Source organism: Sminthopsis crassicaudata, chromosome 6 (genome assembly GCF_048593235.1).
Source record: "Sminthopsis crassicaudata isolate SCR6 chromosome 6, ASM4859323v1, whole genome shotgun sequence".
In the NCBI taxonomy this organism is placed as follows: domain Eukaryota; kingdom Metazoa; phylum Chordata; class Mammalia; order Dasyuromorphia; family Dasyuridae; genus Sminthopsis; species Sminthopsis crassicaudata.
The window spans coordinates 245,331,805-245,349,263 of record NC_133622.1 but is presented as its reverse complement, the minus strand read 5'-3'; the positions used below and the strand labels follow the sequence as shown (position 1 = coordinate 245,349,263).

The following is a 17,459-nucleotide window of genomic DNA, read 5'->3' as shown; positions in this document are numbered from 1 at the left end:
TCAAAGTCAATTCTCTGTATATTTTGGAGATGAGGCCTTTATCAGAACCTTTAACTGTAAAAATGTTTTCCCAATTTCTTACTTCCCTTCTAATCTTGTTTGCATTAGTTTTGCTTGTACAAAAGCTTCTTAATTTGATGTCATCAAAATTTTCTATTTTGTGATCACTAATGATCTCTAGTTCTCCTTTGGTCATAAATTCCTTCCTCCTCCACAAGTCTGAGAGGTAAACTATCCTATGTTCCTCTAATTTATTTATGATCTCGTTCTTTATGCCTAAATCATGGACCCATTTTGATCTTATCTTATTATGTGTGGGTCTTAAGTGTGGGTCCATACCTAGTTTCTGCCATACTAATTTCCAGTTTTCCCAGCAGTTTTTGTCAAATAATGAATTCTTATCCCAAAAGTTGGGATCTTTGGCTTTTAAAAACACTAGATTGCTATTTTTATTCACTATCTTGCCTGTGAACCGAACCTATGACACTGATCAACTAGTCTATTTTTTAGCCAATACCAAATGGTTTTGGTGACTGCCGCTTTATAATATAATTCTAGATCAGGTACAGGTAGGCCACCTTCTTTTTTTTTTTTTTTTTTTTTCATTACTTCCTTTGAAATTCTCGACCTTTTGTTCTTCCATATGAATTTTGTTGTTATTTTTTCTAGGTCATTAAAATAGTTTCTTTGGAGTCTGATTGGTATAGCACTAAATAAATAGATTAATTTAGGGAGTATTGTCATCTTGATTATATTCGCTCGACCTATCCAAGAGCACTGAATGTCTTTCCAGTTATTTAAATCTGACTTTATTTTTGTGGCAAGTGTTTTGTGATTTTGCTCATATAATTCCTGACTTTCCTTTGGTAGATAGATTCCCAAATATTTTATACTATCGACCATTATTTTGAATGGAATTTCTCTTTGTATCTCTTGTTTGTTGGATTGTGTTGGTAATGTATAAAAATGCTGAGGATTTATGTGGATTTATTTTGTATCTGATTGTCAGTTTTCTTTAAAGATAATGCCATTTCCCTCTTAAGATATCTTGAAATTGTGTGGTTTTGTTTTTATATTTATAGCATAATTATAAGTTCATATTCATTGAATTCCCTCTATGTTAAAATTTTGTTCCTATTTATATTTTTAAAATTTTACTTGTTTTTATTTTTTAGATATGCTTCATGCAAAGAACATATTATTTTCCATATCGACTTCATAACTTTATAAAAATTCCATTAACATTTAAAATTATAATTGCCACATCTAGGTTTTCTTCATCTACTATCCAAAACAATTGACACTTTTTTCCCCTGCAACGGGTTTAATAGAACCATTTTGAAGTTAGTCTGTTCTCATGGTTCTACTCTCCTCCCCAACTCCTACTTATCTACCTCATGCTGCATGCTTTAAATTTGATTAAATTTTTTATATCTTTTCCTTTGAGTCATTTTCCACCTTTTTTTCTCCCTCTCTTTCCTTGTCTCAGAGAAGTTGATCTCCAAATGTGCAAATTCCTCCAAGATGAAACCCACTATAAGATCCCTATCTCACATTGAATGTTTACATTTTCTCCCATGAGAATTTTCTTTAGTGAAATCCTTTATTTTTTCTTTCTAAAAATTATCTTTCTTCATCCCAGTATCTACACCCAAATCATCTCTTCCATTTGTCAATACTACCCCCAACATTAGCTGTTGAAAGAATAATTATTATCACTTTGCTTTTCACCTCTAGATATCATAGTGGTACATAATCTTCCCTCTCTATCTTACATCTGCTCTTCCAGTTATTGTAACTTCTTATTCCCACAAATGATATTAATTTAATTAAATGGATCAGAGGACATAATCCATAGAATATGAATTCAATTCTTCAAGCTTCCCTTTTCCTGGTTCTTTAAGTTCTCCTAAAAGGGGATAAATGACCAGGACCAGTAATAATCAAATATCAATCAAATCTTGTGAAGACGAGAGTCCAAAAGGACAAGAAGCAGTAACAAAATAGACAGGCCAATATAGCATGGATTATAATATCTTTTCCATGTTATTTTTTTGTGCCTTAGTATTATCCATGTCAGGAGAACTGCTAACTGTGTGACCCTGGTCATGTCTCTTAATTGCTCTCAATTTCCCTATCTGTAAAGAGAATAATAGCACTCATTTCAACAGGTGAAGGATTGGGTGAATGTTAAATAAAATAATAAATGTAAAGTGATTTGCAAAGAGTGAAGAGCCAGTCTCTTGGCTGAAATCTTATTTCTATTCTCCTCAGCTGAGAAAGAAGTTTGATTACTCTGTGTCTCTGTTTCTTCCTCTGTAAAATGAAAAGATTGGACTAAATAGTCATTAAGGTGTCTTCTAGTTCTAAATCAATGGTTTTATGATACTGTGGGTGCAGGCTGATATACATGACCTGGAGTGAAGTGTCCTTAACCTTTTCCTCATCAGTTTTAGAGTGTCAGTGTACTTCTTTCAGTTCAAAGAAATGACAGCCATGTAAAAACATTGTCATGTCTGTCCAAAGTTCAGTGGGAATTTGAGGAATTGATGTGGAGATTTCATCTGGATTGAAAGTTGCCCTGATGATATGTCATAAAGTAAGATTTGGGGAAGAATCAAGTTTTTTTGCTTTGCCCATCTTATAAGTTGAATTTGTGAGTCAAACTTAGTTTTTCTATAGGGACTGGGCAGAAAATAGGCCCTTGTTTGAAGAGAATTTGTTTCCAGTACAGAAGCCATCACTGATGAAAGTTTTTCCCGGTACCAGCAACTAGTGATTTAATAGTTTTATTGTTTGAGGAAGTCTAACTTTATGATTATTCCTGATGCACTGAAATGTTCAGATTTCATTGTCAATCTTGGAAAAAAATAATTTTTGGCAGGACAGTGGGCTGTTAGGACTTCTGAATGTATCAGTATGGGATATTCCCTTTACATATACAAATGAGCAGCTTGTCTATCATTTATATACATTTAAATTGCACAATGAATACATTGCTGGATATGGAGTCGCAAAGATGAAATTAAATTCTAGTCTTGAACATTTGCTAGATATTGGATCTTGACCAAAACACTGTCTTTGTCTCAGTTTCTTCTTCAATAAAATTGCTCCTGTTATAAAGTTTGAGTGAAATATTTAAAGTGTTTGGCAAACCTTTAAATGCCAGCTATTAGGGTTGCATTGGAGGAGAACCATATCAAAAGTATTGTGTGTGACTCTATAGAAGAAGGAAATGAATGCCTTGCAAGGGAAATTTACTGCTATTTCAGTTTGATTGGAAAGAAGGGAATTAATATGAAATAAAACTGAAATTTTTAAAAGAGATTCAAAATGTGTAATATTTAGATGCAAGAATTTATATTTTTATCATAGAGGTAAGAAGAAGCATTTTTTTTTAAACAGGAAAATTGTGAAATAAACTATTTTCTGTGTTCCTATTTTTCTCCCAATAGAGCAATGAATGTGGGTAGAAATTGGACTTCTGGTACCATGTTTATCCTTCAAGCAAAAAGAGACCAACCAGACTTGTGAGTTATCCTTTAAAAAATTTTTTCCTGGGAATCTACCTCATAACTTTGACCTAGAACTTGTGTTTCGTTATCTTCATCAGGAGGATTCACTCCCCCATTTACTTATCACTTTCTGCCCTTCATAGATATCTGGTTCCTCCTTCTCTATTAACCCAAGAATCCTCCCTGACTTCGTGGAAGAAAAAGATGTTTACTTTCTGGCTTGTGCCATTTGGTATTTTGTTATGATCTGGATAGAAATGGCTGAGTGCCACCTCTTGGCCATCATGGTGTATAACTGTTTGGACATCTGAAGTCCCCTAAGGTACATGCATCCGCCTAACTGTGGGAAGATGGTGACTGGGGCCTATGTGGCTGGATTGCTTAGTAGTCTGGTTCAAATAGCAGCTAGGTTCCATCTCCATTTCATTGGCCAAATATTACAAAACAATATTTTTCTGCGATATGCTTCACATCAAAGCTTTATCCTGCTCTAGTCTCTTCATTAGTCAAATAATGTTAGTGAAAATGGTTTGATTCAGGTTATTTTCATTCTTTATTATGCTCATATTTTAGTATTTTCTAATAGTCACTAACCTGAAAATGTCCTTAAAGAACTGCTGTGATTGTTTTCTATGGAACTGTCTTTTGTTTGTATCCGTGGTCTTCTGACATCTCCATACCATGAACTCTATAACCTCAGGAGTAAAAAGATCAAAATGCGCCAATGAAAAGGAAAAGTTTGCTTGAACTATATTGCTCTCCTATGTCTTTCTTGTCATTAATTTAAAATAATCTTAACACTCATTTTAAGGTAAAAGCGTGAGATTTTACTGATAGACGCTGAAAGTATTTTCTTTCTATGTTTTTTATTTCAATAATGTTTTATTTTTCCAATTATATGTAAAAATAGTTTCAACATTCATTCTTTTTAAGACTTTGAGCTCAAATTTTTTCCCCTCTCTTCCCAAGACAGTAATCAAGCTAATACAGGTTACCTATAATTATACATTTTTATTTAAACATATTTAACATTAATAAACATATTAAACATAAACATAATTAAACATATTAGTCATGTTGTGACATATGTCATGTTCTTCTGACAGACATGGTAGTTCTTCTGTAACTATTTTTGGAGAGCTGCTTAGGGAACTGAGAGATTAAATAATTTATGTAGGGGCACAAACTAATATGTGTTAGAGGAAGAATTTGAACCCACGTGTCCTAATGACTAGGCCATTCTCCTGTCTTTTGGACTATATATAATTGAAAAAAAAAAGATCGGTTTCCCTAAAGAAAAGATCCCAAAATAAATTATACAAGTGTTTTAAAAGCATGTAATGGAAGAAAGGTTTAGAAAGGGAATCACCCCTTTAACAGAAGGATTAAAAAGTTTTACTCTTGTAATAGAAATAATGTAATGTAAATTGAAATGTAAAAATGTAATAGAAAAAAAAGAAATACAAGTAGGTGAGGATGATTGACTATATATATATATAAAACTCACATATACACACATACACATATATGTATGTATATAACTCATACACACACATATACGTATATATACATACATATATACATAAATATACACATAATACATATATACATACATATATACATAAATATACACATACATATATATGTATACATAAATATACACATAATACATACATATATACATATACACATAATACATATATACATACATATATACATAAATATACACATAATACATATATATATATACATAAATATATACATACACATACATATATACATATATACATATATATGTGTATATATGTGTATATATGTATATATATGAGTTGCTTCGATCGATAATGGTGTTGAAAGTGTTCTGGAAATTATGAGGGGGTAGTGCCATTTCCAGGGCCCTTATTCGTATCTGTAGATTGGTAGTTAGTCAGCAATTTCTGGCGGATTTGAGGAAGGTAGGTCCTTCCCCACAATGGTTTCTCTCCTCAATAAAAGGCTATGGAGGTTTGGCTAAAATCAGATCTGTTGGTTTGGGGGCACTACTATGGCTTGGGTTCAGGCTTCTGGGCTACTTGTACATCAGGTTTTGAGGAAAGATGATGGTCAAGATGGGGGTAGTTGGTTGATTTGCCTGAGGCTACCTGTCCCTCACTAGGGACACCTTGGGACTTCAGCTATGTTAAGTTGCTTACCCTGTGGGTGGCAGTTGACAGAACTAAATAAATACAACTACAAACCACTGTTTAAAGGGAAAAAAGAGGAGCTGTTGTCTGCATCTGTGGTGCTTCCACACTAATAAAATCACAGATCTCAAGTCCTGATTAATTAGGGAATAATAAGAGTCAAGTTTGAATACAATTATTACCCTACTTTACCCCCACAACCAAACCTATAAGAGTTAAATTACCCAGTGCCCCTGCTCTTACTCTAATCAAACCAATGATAGAATCAAAAAGAAATATCTTTAAAATGTTTTTAAAAGAGGCTAAATGAAAGTATTATATAGTTGAAGATCATCTAGATTCATCTTTTCCTTTTTATAGATGAGGAAACTGAGTCAGTCCAGGGAACTTAAGCAGTTTTGCCAGTCATATAGGAGATAGCCATCAGAGCAGAAATTGCAAACTATATTGATTAACTCTAGACCCACCACTTTTTGCATGATATCAATCTCATTATTTGTGTCCACCAGTTATTTCCCAATTCTGCCTTTTGTTTTGGGAAGACTCAGTCCTTCCTTAACCCTGCCTTTGTGAGTGGATACGGGCATTGGCTAAGGAAAAAAAAAATGATATGAACCTCTAGTTCTTCCATTCCTATTGTGTGCAGACAAAACTCTGTGGAGAAGGACCTAGATATCTCTTCCTTTGGCTAACCCTGAGATCTTCAAGAGACATATCCCATAAGCCTGTTGGTTGAATGGGCAAGAGACAAGTAGGTGCCATTGTGAACAGTCATGAACCTTGAAGAGAAGAAAGACCTTGGATAAGATCAGCATGGCCTATGCCAGAAAAGATGGGTGGCTAATTTAAAGCAGAACATTTACAAATTTATTTGTTCAGTGTTCTTAGCATAGAACTTATTAACAGTAAGTTGATCATAAAAGTCTTAGGCAAGAGGCTTTCTACATAGAATGATTCTGGGAATGGCAGAATGGGGCACTGGAAACCCTATAATAGTGTGAGTGAGGAGGGGGCAAGAGTACATCGTGAGTGAAGAAAACTTAACGATGAGTTAAGTGAGGAAGATGAGTTCCCCTATTTCTATGTACTCTAGCTTTCTCATAACTATTAAGTGAAGGAGTGGAATAGATGATGCACAAGATATTTTCCACATTCCATGGTCCCTTCTAGCTTTGATAACCTAAATTTTAAGGTCCTTCCCAGTTCCAGCAACTATGTTCTAAGGTCCCTTCCAGCTCTGCTATTCTATTTTCTGCAGTCTCTTTCAGGTGTAACTTTCTTTGTTTTTTTTTAATTTCAATAATTTTTTCCAATTATATGTAAAAATATTTTCAACATTCATTTTTATAAGATTTTGAGTTCCAAATTTTTTCTCCTTCACTCTCTTCCCTCCTTGCCAAGACAGCAATCAAGCTAATACAGGTTACCTATGATTATACATTTTATTTAAACATATTTAACATTAATAAACGTATTAAACATAAACATCATTTAAAAACTAAACATATGAGTCAGGTTGTAAAAGAAAATTCAGATCAAAAGAGAAAAACCATGAGAAAGAAAAAGTGAACAAGTAAAAAAAAGGCGAAAATAATATGCTTTGATTTGTATTCAGTCTCCATAGTTCTCTAACTGGATATGGATGATGTTTTTTTAATCCCAAGTCTGTTGGAATTAACATGTTATATTTTACAGTTTTTCCCAAATCTGACATTTTCTGATCAAAGATTCCTTCCAGTTCTGATATTCGATATTCCATCTTCTAAAGCTTCCAAAGTTTTGAGAGGCTCAGTGTAATAACAGACATAGAGATGACTTCCAAGACAGAAAGTTGAACTCCTTCTATCCATGGCACATGGACCAATTGTATGACCCCCAAATGAGTCAGTTAACTTCTCATTGTTCCAAACAACTCTCTGATTATGGATTAGCATCTGCTTTGCAATTTATAATGATGGAGAAAGTTTCCTCATTGAACTACACTAATGAAATTACAAATCTAGTTAGGGGAAAAAATATGAAGGCACTTTTTACTTTTGCCAGGCTATGGTTTCTCCTAACTCTTACATTTGAGAATTCTGTGGTTTGGAGATGAAGCTCCATTCCTGATTCAATTATTTCATGAAGTGTCCAAACTCAAGTAAGAAAAGTCATTAGACTGTATAACACCCCCTCCATGTCACTTCTATAGCCACTCCTCTAGGGAGCAATTACCTGGAAAAAGTTCTTTTTAATTTACCCTCTTTCTCTCCACCCTGGACCCTAAGGAAGCACTTAAGAGAATCCCCAGTTTGTCATCTTTCTCTCTCGGTGACCTGGCCAGTAGCTTACCTGGCCACAAGCCCAGAGCTTAGATTAACAGGAGTCACCAATGTTGACAAACTTTCTAAACAGAAGATAACATGGAGTAAATTGTCTTCTGCCTTGGAGAGGGCTCGGCTCTCTGAGCTCTGGAAGTGGATCAGAGGACAGCTCCTCAGAACTCCACACACACAGAAGGGGCCTCAGTGACATCTGGGTGAGTCATGTTGGTAGGTCCAGCATTGAATAAAATTGAGAAGTCCATTCTTTGAGAATTTGGGAATTTTTACCTTCTTCCCTTATCCCTCCAGAATGCCAACATGCTCTCTCTTGCTCAGATCTTTTCACTTTTAATTATAAAGTGTTACCTATCCAGAGGGTTTCTAATACAATCTAAGACCCATTTCTTTTTTTTTTTTTTCTTTTTTCCTGAGGCTGGGGTTAAGTGACTTGCCCAGGGTCACACAGCTAGGAAGTGTTAAGTGTCTGAGATCAGATTTGAACTCGGGTCCTCCTGAATTCAAGGCTGCTGCTCTATCCACTGTGCCACCTAGCTGCCCCTAAGACCCATTTCTTAAGAGAGTACTATGTTCTGTATGGTACAGTGACAGGGAGTGCTGATCTTAGAGTTCAAATTCTGGCTCAGTCCCTCTCTATCTGTGTGATCTAAATCAGATCACATAACTCTGTGGACTTCAGTTTTCTCATCTGTAAAATGGGGAGAGTGGATTAGGTGATCTCAAAGATCTCTCCCAGTTCTCTGTATAATCCCATGACCCCAGAACCAGAGCTTATGTTCCATTTGGCTATTTTCATTTTGATGGAGTTCAGAACTTCTAAGTCAAAGAAATACATCTCTAACTTTGACTTTCTGGCATTATGCATTGAGTAGATACAATGACATAGCCCAAAGGAAAGACTGTATTCTTAGTCTCAAGTCAGCCTCCCTTTCTATAAACCAGAAAGTCAGATCTGTCTGGGAGACTGCAATTATCTTTATAACGGTAATCAGCTCATGGGATTAGAAGTATCTAAGAACTCTTTGACTTCTGTATAATCTACTAAGTGGAGACAAGGCTATAATTGTTGTCAAAACAAACAAACAAATAAACAAACAAAACGCCTCAACAACAAAAACAAGCAAACAAAAAACCTATCCTAGATAGAGTTACAGTGGAAAGAGTGCTGGATCTGAAAACAGAAAAAAAACCTCCTTTCTGCTCTTTGACAGTATGTGACCTTGAGCAAACAACTTTATCTGAAGTATTGTATTCATTTCTAGACACTGAATTTCAGGAAGGAGATCATCAAGAGCATGATGGGATAGTGGAAAGACAACTAGATTTGGAGTCAGGCAATCTAAATTCGGATTCCAAATTTGCTACTCACGAGTTATGTGATCTTGGGCAAAGGACAACTTCTCTGTACCTGAGTTTCTTTATACATAGAATAAGTGATTGAATTAGTTGATTTTTACGTCCTTTCCAGCTCTCTCTATATGATCGTATTCTTCTAATATGGAGCTGAGGTAATAGAAGATAATCATTACCCTGAATACGGGTGGGAGATGTGAATGCTGTCTTCAAGGTTTGTCATAGGTGAAGAGTGATCAGATTTATTCTAATGAGGATTGGACTTGTTCTATTCAGGCTTAATGGGACAAACTCTGAATAATGGGCAGAAATTATAAGGAGTCAGATTTTGGCTCAATGTCTCTAGTGACCTCAGTGGAGGTCTGCAGATATCTCTAGAATAGGAAAATACTGCTCAGGACATAGTGGCTTTCCCTTCCTTGGAATTCTTTATTACATGTTGGGGTTGTCATAGACAAAGATTTATTCAAGTGGGGCCAAATGACCTTGGGTAGATCTTCCAACTTTGGGACTCTTTGATCTTGAGAATCCCTTTCCTGAATTTGGGTTTCAAGTTTCTAAATCTACAAAATGAGAATTAAATTAGATGGGCTCTTATACTATTTCTAACTCTAATGTCTATACTCAAGGAAAAACAAAAGAAAATAAATGAAATAATAAAGGAGAAAATTATAGAATACTAGTATTGGGGAAAAAAATTTGGAAATCATATAATTCAATCCCGGTCTGAATGATCATTATCTCTATGACATCTCCAAAGTTTATAGAGAAATGATTGTTATAATATTAATTATTATACAAATTATTATATCACACAAATATGTTATTAAATTATAACAAAAGTATATAATACAAAGAATGATAATATTATTATAATACAAACAAATGATCTGGCAAAACTTTGAAAGGAGACGATAGACCTTCGCCTGTCCTGCTGATTCAATTTGGACTCACTCTAGGGACCACCATCCAATCATTCCCTACTTTCAGTCAGTGGGCTCTTCTCTTTTCTAGTCTCTTCTTTCTTCCTCTTCTCCAGTTATGTATGAAAGAGAACAAACTTCCCCAAAAGAGAGGGAGAAGTAATACTGAAACAAGATTCCTTAATTCCCAAATTCAATAGTTGATAAGTGAAAACCGAAGTTTCAGAATGTTTTGTTTCTCCATTCACTTATGGATATAGACTTCTCAGTTTGTATCTAGCACCAGTGTAGGCACTGAGTCAGAGACAAAGTCCTTCCTCATTGGAAAAATACACTCACAAGATGTGAGAACTGAAGAGAATTTAGAGACGACCCAGTCCAACCCCTGTATTTTTCAAAGGGGAGCAACCTTAGAGAAGTTAAAATAATTTGCCCAAGATTACTGAGCTAATAACTGTCAGAGTGAGGATTTAAATCCAGGTTTTCTGCCTCAATGGAGCTTTCTTCCCACAATGCCATTGTTCAATGGAAAGAAAAAATGAAAATATCCTAAATAATAAAATAGCAAATCAAGGGCAATTGTTTTAGTTATGAAAATTAATAACCTAAATTAGTCTTATCATAACATTGCTTTGGGGGGCCAACCCTAGTCATTACCCTGAACATGAAAATCTTTGATGATGTAGTCTTTAAATGCATTTTGGTACCAGATGGGTTCTAAGAGGGACTCAAGGGCTACCGAACAGTGGTCTATAAGAGAGGAGTAGTTATTGAATGAAATGTAAATGTAAAAGCAATAAGGGTTCATTTATAGGCATTGAATTCAATAATTAACATGTACGTGTCTGTGCAGAGCACCTACTTTCCTTCCTCTGAGATCCACCAAAGGGATCTTCCTTCCAGAACTATAGAAGTGACAATAGTGAGCTGATACAACATACCTAGAAAATTGGATTTATTTCTGCTAACCATATTTGGATATTGATAAACCAGAAAGCATCTAGAAGAGAAGAACCAGAATAGAAGAGAATCTTAAGATTAGGATTTATGAGCAACATATGAAAAAACCAAAGTGGAAAGAAAGTCTTGGGCTTTAAGCCTTTTTTTGTGCTATGAAGCCCTCAGACAGCCTTGATGAAACCCATGGCCCCCTCCTCCAAATAATGTTTTTAAATATATATATTAAAATACGAAGAATTGCAAAGGAGGTGAGTGATATTGAAATATAGTCAAAATATTTTTTAACAAAGTCAGAGAACTCAGGCTAATAATCCCTGTCAGAAGAGGGACAAATATTAAGTATCTGAGATTTTAATGTGAAAAAGATTAATATTGTTCTTGGCTCCAGTGGGGAGAGCTAAAAGAAACACATTTCAAAGTCAGATTTTGACTTTTTCTAAGAACATATTTCTTAAGATACAGAAATAGGTGCCTGAAGAGTCAAAGGTGTTCCCTCTCCAGAGGTTTTCAAGCAAAGGCTGGATGATCGTCATTATCATAGTAGTTATACTTATATGGTTCTTTGTAAATATTATCTTTATTGCCCCTCAAAGCAACCCTGGAAGAGAGATGTTAATATTATCATCATTTTAGAGATCAGGAAATCAGAGCAAGTGGAACTTGTGACATGCCTAAGGTCACATAGCTTGTAAGGACCTGAGGCCGGAATTGAACTTGGGTTTCCTCACTCTGGGTCTAGTACTCTATCCACTGCCCATTTGATAGGTATGTTGTAGGGGAAATTCTTGTTAAGGTTAAGACATGAGTTAGATTAGAGAGCTTCTGAAGGCCCTTCTCACTCTAAGATTTGTATTTCTGAAAACAAGAAACAAAAGAATTATCTCTAGGGAAGAAGTCTCTGTGAAGCTTTGTGGAGAGATAATAGTAACATTAGAGATAAAATGTGATCTGCTATATATGGCACTGACTTCACAGTCAAGAATACCTGACATACACTGGTTGTATGTCCCTAATCAAGTCATTTAACCACTAACATCCTAGACAATCTTTAAGATTAAAAATTACATACTATATGACAATTTCTATTAGTAAAGGGAGTTTCCTCCCTCAAAGGGGGAGACTTTCCTAGACCAGTGAAATCATAGATTTGTTCAAAATAAAAGTGTTCTTTTATTTATTTATAAGTGTAACTTTTATTTTATTTATATTTATTTATTTATATTATTTAATTTAATGTTATTCATTCATACATATTTATATATTTTTTATTTATTTATAAGTGTAATTTCTCCTATAGAGTCAACAAATACTGTTACTATACCTCTCTGAGACAATATAAGCTGACATTCTGTGAGGAATCTATCACTTAGTAGACTGTCAACTACAATTATTCTATGAGGAAAAAGAAGGGGAAAAAAAATCTAAGAGAACTTATTTCCAGGGGAAACCTTTTTTTTTTTTTTTTTTTAATTTTTTTTATTATATATATATATATATATATATATTTTATAATATTATCCCTTGTATTCATTTTTCCAAATTACCCCCCCTCCCTCTATTCCCTCCCCCCGATGACAGGCAATCCCATACATTTTACATGTGTTACAATATAGTCTAGGTACAATACATGTGTGTGAATATCATTTTCTTGTTACACAATAAACATTAGAATCCGAAGGTACATGCAACCTGGGGCAGACAGATATTAGTGCTAACAATTTACATTCACTTCCCAGTGTTTCTTCTCTGGGTGTAGCTACCTCTGTCCATCATTGATCAACTGGAAGTGAGTTGGATCTTCTTTATGTTGAAGATTTCCACTTCCATCAGAATACATCCTCATACAGTATTGTTGTTGAAGTGTACAGTGATCTTCTGGTTCTGCTCATTTCACTCAGCATCAGTTGATTTAAGTCTCTCCAGGCCTCTCTGTATTCCTCCTGCTGGTCATTTTCTTACCGAGCAATAATATTCCATAACCTTCATATACCACAATTTACCCAACCATTCTCCAACTGATGGACATCCATTCATCTTCCAGTTTCTAGCTACAACAAAAAGAGCTGCCACAAACATTTTGGCACATATATGACTCTTTCCGCTCTTTAGTATTTCTTTGGGATTAATCCCAGTAGTAGCGCTGCTGGGTCAAAGGGTATGCACAGTTTGATAACTTTTTGGGCATAATTCCAGATTGCTCTAGAATGGCTGGATTCTTTCGAACTCCACCAGCAATGTATTAGTGTCCAGGGGAAACCTTTTTAATGTTTTATTCTATGATAAGCCATAAAGAAAATTTTTGAGAAACAACTTTAATAGAGTGAATAGAATAGTGGGCTTGGGTTTTCAGAACTGAGAAGTCAGAAGTTGTATTGATAGCTAAAAGTGACTGGTTGTGATCTTCCACAATTAACATTTTATAAATAATAATTAATTGTTTATTGCTTGTTTTACTTAATATCATGGGAAATGTGATCAATATACCTATATATATATATATAATATAATACAAACACATATCTAACATATCTATCTATTACCTATCTGTATCTGTATATCTTGGGGAGAGACAGACAGACAGACAGACAGACCGATAGATGAGCCAGAACTTATTAAGGAATAAAATTTCTTCAGTTCACAAGTAAATAATACATAATAAATGAGGTCAGAATGTGATGACTTAAGGTATTTACAATGGACTTGGGATGGAAAATGCCATCCTCATCCAGAGAGAGAACTATGGAGACTGAATGTAGATCAAAGCTTACTATTTTCACTTTTTATTTGTTTATTTTCTTTCTCACAGTTTTCTCTCTTTTGGTTTGATTTTTCTTGCACAGCATGACAAATATGGAAATATGTTTAAAAGGGTTGCACATGTTTAAGCTATATCAGATTGCACTCTGTCTTGGGGAGGAAGGAAATTTAGAACACAAAGTTTCACAAAAATGAATGTTGAAAACTACCTTTATGTGTATTTGAGAAAAATATTATTGAGGAAAAAATAAATGAGGTTGGGGGTTCAGAGATAAGTAATTGATAAGAAATATTCTGCAATTTTGGTAATTAACAAGAAAATATTGAACACAACTCTTCATTGCCTTAGGATCTGAGTTGAGAATGAATAAGGAAAACAATATGGTATCAGAGAGAAAAAGGGAGGGATACATATAAATGGATTGACTCCAAACTCCTGCTACAAAATCAGAAAAATCCAATTGTGTTTATATTATCCATGGTATTTATAGCAACTCCATTAGGTAACGAGTCCAATTATTATTTCCCCAATGTAACAATGTTACAAATAAAAAACCCCAGAATTCAAAGATGGGGCTTAATTATGATTTCCTTAGATTTACACAGGATTCAAGCAAGTGGCATGGAGGTCCTTGAATTCAGGTCTTTTGATTCTAAATGCAGCTACTTGGTACCTTTAGAATAATCTGTAGAAAGCTAGGGGGAAAATTTGGAACTCTTCCTTTGCCTTTTATTTATAAACAGACTCTTGAACAACCATCCAGCTTTCGGTAATCTCCAGATAGCTCATTTCAAATACAAAGAGTTTGAAGTCTATAAAATCAAGAGAACGAATTGGATGGCCTGCTATGTTCCTTCCTGTTCTAATATTCCTGGAATCTTTGCTAAATTGTTAAGGTCATAAAAGTCTATGTCAACTTGACATCGAAATATCTTAGTGCAACGAGGATCATGTTGTTCAGTCGTTCCACTCATGTTTGCTTCTTCATGACTCCATTTAGGATTTTCTTGGCAAAAATACTGGAATGATTTGTCATTTCCTTGTCCAGCTCATTTTACAGATGAGGAAACTGAGATAATCAGGATTAAATGACTAGCCCTAATTTTCTAGTGTCTGAGGATAGATTAGAATTCAAATTTTACTAATCTAGATCCTACACCCTATTCATTCTACCACCCAGTTGCCCCAGAGAAACATATAGTGATTCGTGAAGCTATTTGGCCTTCCTGACATATCTATGTTCAGTGATTTTTAAATCCACCGTGCAATCATTCCTATAAGATAATACGATAGAACTAGGAACACAATATTTGAAGCTTTCTGGATAATGAGCAGGCTGACACCAAGTATCTGGACAATTGCCAATAAAATCCACCTTAAATCTGGATGTTTTTGGGATCAGGAAACACAATTCCAGCAGCCAGGGATTTTCTCAATCAGCAAAACTACTATGTTTTTCTCCTAGTGAAAATTCAAAAGTTTCTTTTTAGAAGATGTGAAATTTCTATTTATAAATAACCAAATCATTCATACTAGAGTTGAAATTTATTACTATCTTGCACCAACCAGTATTTTAGAATATGTTAGCCATTCATTAGAGTAGCATACATGTTAAGAACTCTTTATCCTCACTGTTACTGGTGCATTTGACTTTCAAATACACTATACTTCGCCACAGTCTTATATAAATCGAAATAGATGGTATTAAGGAAAGGTTTATAGATTTTTAAAAAAATTTGTTTATTTTCAGATTTACAGAATACACAATTTTAGTTCAAAAGGACCTTAGAATTAGAACATAGAACATTAAATCTGGAAAAGGGCTTAGAAAATGGAACTTAGAATGTCAATATGGAAAAGGACCATAGGATAGAACCATCCCAGATAGGACCATATAGAACACAGTATGTTACAACTGAAAGTAATCTTCAAATGTTGATGCCTTTGTTGAAGATCTCTAGTAAGGGAGGCTGAACCATCCCCTCTCAAAATAGAGGAAGTAAAAATTTCAAAATAACACTATTATTAAAATCTGGTTTTATATTCTAAATTTTAGTCAACAGATATGAATTGAAGCCATATTTGATTTATTTCTTCTCTCTATTGATAACGGATAGCAGTTGATTGGGGGGTAATTATTGATCAAAAGGTTTCTTTTTCTTATCTCTCTATAGATCTCAAGGGCATCAGGTCAATGGCAGGAGGAAAGAATAGCACAGCAGTAACCAGGTTCATCCTTTTGGGATTCTCAGATTATCCAAAACTCAATGTTATCCTCTTTTTGATATTCCTGGGGATCTACCTCATAACCTTAGCCTGGAACCTGAGCCTCATCACCCTGATCAGGATGGACTCCCATCTCCATACACCCATGTATTTCTTCCTCAGCAACCTTTCGTTTCTTGACATCTGTTATGTTTCCTCCACAGCCCCTAAGATGCTCTCAGACTTTTTCAAGGAGAAGATCATCTCCTTTGGGGGCTGTGCTGCTCAGTACTTCATTTTTTCTGGCATGGGACTGACCGAGTGTTGCCTCCTGGCCGTCATGGCGTATGACCGTTATGCCGCTATCTGCACCCCGCTGCTTTACACGGCCATCATGTCTCCTACCCTTTGCATGCGGATGGTGGCTGGCTCATACTTGAGTGGATTCTTTGGTTCCTTGATCCAACTGTGTTCTTTACTTCAACTCTATTTCTGTGGGCCCGATGTGATTGACCATTTTTTCTGTGATCTGCCTCAGATGCTGGCCCTCTCTTGTTCTGATACCCTGGCCCTACAGATCCTCAAGTTTGTGATAGCCGTGATCTTTGGGCTACTCTCTGTCCTTATCATTCTGGTTTCCTATGGTCACATTGTCGAGGCCATCCTGAAGATTAGCTCTACCCAAGGTCGGGTAAAGGCCTTCAATACCTGTGCTTCTCATCTGATGGCAGTGACTCTATTTTATGGCTCTGGTTTCTCCGTTTACCTGCGGCCCAGTTCCAACGATTCCTTCAGCAATGACAAGGTGGCATCTATTTTCTACACAATGGTCATCCCCATGCTGAATCCTCTGATCTATAGTCTGAGGAACAAAGAGATCAAAGAAGCACTGAAAAGATGGGAGAAGAGAGCATTTGCCTAGAAGCATTTGGTTCTAGAAAGTCCAACATACTGAAACACTGCTACCTTGGCGTAGAGGGTTATGTATGAAAAATGGAGTCACAATTGTTGTGTCCCACATTTCCTACTACTGGTCACTAAAAGGATGTTGAAGAAGAGGATTTGGGCAATTCTGTTCTCTTCTCAGGGGTTACTTAACCAAATACCAAATGATGCTCAAGGGAAATGCCAAGTTTTATTTTCCAAGGTTTCCCACTTATCTCTCCCAATTCTGCCCATTTCGTGGGTGGCAGTTTTATCCATTCATTTGTCAACAGGTATGGTCTGTATGATTTTGTTCA

The 17,459-nt window shown here is 35.2% G+C and overlaps 1 protein-coding gene across 1 annotated transcript; it reads left to right on the top strand.

Annotated features, from left to right (window-relative positions):
* Positions 1 to 3,455: 3,455 nt before the first annotated feature.
* On the top strand, positions 3,456 to 17,196 carry LOC141546332 (olfactory receptor 5AN6-like). Its single transcript, XM_074274072.1, has 2 exons — positions 3,456 to 3,530; positions 16,188 to 17,196. The coding sequence occupies exons 1-2, from the start codon at positions 3,464 to 3,466 to the stop codon at positions 17,138 to 17,140; spliced, it is 1,020 nt and encodes a 339-aa protein (XP_074130173.1). The 5' UTR covers positions 3,456 to 3,463; the 3' UTR covers positions 17,141 to 17,196.
* Positions 17,197 to 17,459: the final 263 nt, after the last annotated feature.